Below are 2,892 nucleotides of genomic sequence, written 5' to 3' on the forward strand. Positions count from 1 at the left end.
TAGATCCCTTGAGACCAGCCTGGCCAACATGGTAAAACCCTGTCTCTACCAAAAATACAAAACTTATCCTGGCATGGTGGCATGCACCTATAGTCCCAGCTACTTGGGAAGCTGAGACACAAGAATCACTTATCATTTGAACCCAGGATGTAGACGTTGTAGCCAAGCCAAGATCGTACAGCCTGGGTAACAGAGCAAGACTCTGTCTCAAAAAAAAAAAAAAAAAAAGTGTGGCATACATAAAGAATGAAATTTGGATACATGCTATAAACTGTGAAAACAATATGCTAAATGAAATAAGCCAGACATGTATTCCATTTATACAAGGTACCTAGAATAGGCATATTCATAGAGACAGAAAGTAGAATAGAAGTTACCAGGGACTTAGGGGCAGGGAAATGAGGAGTTAAGGTTCTTATTGATACTGAGTTTCTGTTTGGGATGATGAAGTTCAGGAAACAAATAGTGGTGATGGTAGTATAACACTGTAAATGTGCTTAAGTCACTGAATTGTACGTTTAAACATGGGTAAAATGGTAAATTGTATGTTATGTATATTTCACTACAAGAAAAAGGCATAATTTCCTCCCCAAATTCTCAAGGAACAGAAAATTTTTTTTCAAATTTGACTTTTATATGAAAGCAAATGACAAAATTAATCTCATACAATCACTTAGAAATGTTTATCTTTATTTCAGAATAACCTATAGGACCATACCCAAATAAAGGTCCTATCAATACTTCTCATGAGTTATCACTCAGTTTTGCTTCTAGAGACCCACCAGTCAAAGCAGTAAAACTAAATCTCCTTAACAAAACTGAAGTCATCAGAAAATCAGTGCGAAACGGGTGATGAAACTTTACTTAACACTCCCTGTATGCAAGATGACTTACTGCATTCCTAAAACTTCTACTTTGATTCCCAATATATCTGTTTTTTTTTTTTCTTTTTTTCAAAAGCATCATTTTGGTGAAAATTCCAATACATGAGTTTAAAAAAAAAGCATTATCATCGTAACAGTACTTTAAATCAATTATTCCTTTTGCCTGCAACAGGGTCCAGCAAAGCCTTACCACCTCAAGCAAAATCCACTACACCTATCTATGCTCAAGAAGTAGTTTGGCTACTGAAGACATGCTGGTCTCTTCCAAGCCTTTCCTCAGGATCCACACATCAGACATTCATCTCTATTTTCCAAAGAGCACACCATGGCTGCTGTGTTCCTCTCCTTCTCTTCTTCCTCTTTTGATACCTTTTCCTTATCTTTTAGCTTCTCCTTATTTAGAGTGAACTGGATTGGATTAGCTGCTGGTCTTGTCCTTAAATAATACATCCCAGTCTTCAAACCCTACAAGGAAAGTAAAGACAATGATCAGGAGAAACTCTGTGAGAATACTAGACATTCCTGGCTGGGTGCTGTGGCTCACACCTGTAATCCCAGCACTTTGGGAGGCCGAGGTGGGTGGATCACTTGAGGTCAGGAGTTTGAGACCAGCCTGGCCAATATGGTGAAACCCCGTCTCTACTAAAAATAAAAAATTACCCAAGAGGGGTATTGCATGCCTGTAAATTTCAGCTACTTAGGAGGCTGAGGTGCAGTGAGCCAAGATTGTACCACTGTACTCCAGCCTGGGCAACAGAGCAAGACTCCGTCTAAAAAAATATAAAATAAAATAATAATATTAAAATAAAATAAAATAAAATACATTCCTGGCCAGGCGCAGTGACTAACACCTGTAATCCTAGCACTTTGGGAGGCCGAGGCAGGTGAATTGCTTGAGACCAGCCTGGCCAATATGGCAAAACCCCATCTCTATTAAAAATACAAAAATTAGCCAGGCGTGGTAGCACACGCCTGTGATGCCAGCTACTCAGGAGGCTAAGACACGCGAATCGCTTGAACCCAGGACAGAGGTTGCAGTGAGCCGAGATCACGCCACTGTATGCCAGCCTGGGCAACAGAGTGAGTCTCTGTCTCAAAATACATACATACATACATACTTACAGACAGACATAAAATAAAATACATTCCAATGAACCAGATCAAACTTTTTTTAAACTTGGAATTCCATCTCCTCTAGGAGTACTCTCAAAAATGCTTTGCGAGTCAGACAGAAATACCCTGTTCTTTTCACCCCTAAAACAGGCTTATCTCTTTGGAAAGGTCAAACATTTTTATTCTTTTGTCTTTGTTTTTATGTATATGACTTCCAAGTTTGCCCAAGACAACATGTCTGCCTTAGGTTACAACTATTTAGAGAGCTAGACTGTGTCTCTGTATAACAACAGACTAAAAGACTTCAAAGATAAAGATCATCATCTTCTATTCAGCATCCTCAGTGCTGGCACCTACTAGATGTTCAATAAATGTTAAATTAAAAAACAAATTTATAATTCTACTTAAATACCCAATACATTATCAGGGAATAAGAACATAATCTAAAATCACCGACTTTACAGCCGGCAATGACTAGCTAAGTAATCTGGCTTTCACTTTATAAAGTGAGAAAACAATGGATGTTTTCGAATAGTGGGTTGACGTGTGCAAAGTTTTATTTGAGGAATGGTGGTAATGCACACAAAATGGCTGGAAGCAGAGATATTAGAAGGAATAAGGTCAGTTTAGAATAACAGCAGCAGAAAAGGAAGGAAGATATTTAAGAAATAATACAAAGGAACAGTCAACATAACTTGGTAATTATACAGAGAGTAAAGGAAGGAAAGGATCACAGGTAACTCCAAGTTTTCAAACCTAAGAAGGAAATAAACCTAACAGAAACAAGAAAATCCAAGGCAAGACCTTGATCTGGTACAAAAACCATGGGTTGGTTTTAACATTCTGGATTTGAACTTAAAGAACTTCTAGGTGATAATTTTTTTTTTTTTTTTTT

General features: G+C 37.8%; 1 protein-coding gene across 1 annotated transcript in view; it reads right to left on the bottom strand.

The window, feature by feature from the left end:
• Positions 1–669: 669 nt before the first annotated feature.
• The window catches only part of RRM1 (ribonucleotide reductase M1), a 47,549-nt gene continuing 45,326 nt past the window's right edge, over positions 670–2,892 (bottom strand). The window contains 1 exon segment of the mRNA XM_011956819.1: positions 670–1,349. Coding sequence (XP_011812209.1) covers positions 1,161–1,349 — 189 coding nt within the window. The 3' untranslated portion in view covers positions 670–1,160.

This window comes from Colobus angolensis, unplaced genomic scaffold (genome assembly GCF_000951035.1).
Source record: "Colobus angolensis palliatus isolate OR3802 unplaced genomic scaffold, Cang.pa_1.0 Scaffold424, whole genome shotgun sequence".
Taxonomy (NCBI): Eukaryota; Metazoa; Chordata; class Mammalia; order Primates; family Cercopithecidae; genus Colobus; species Colobus angolensis.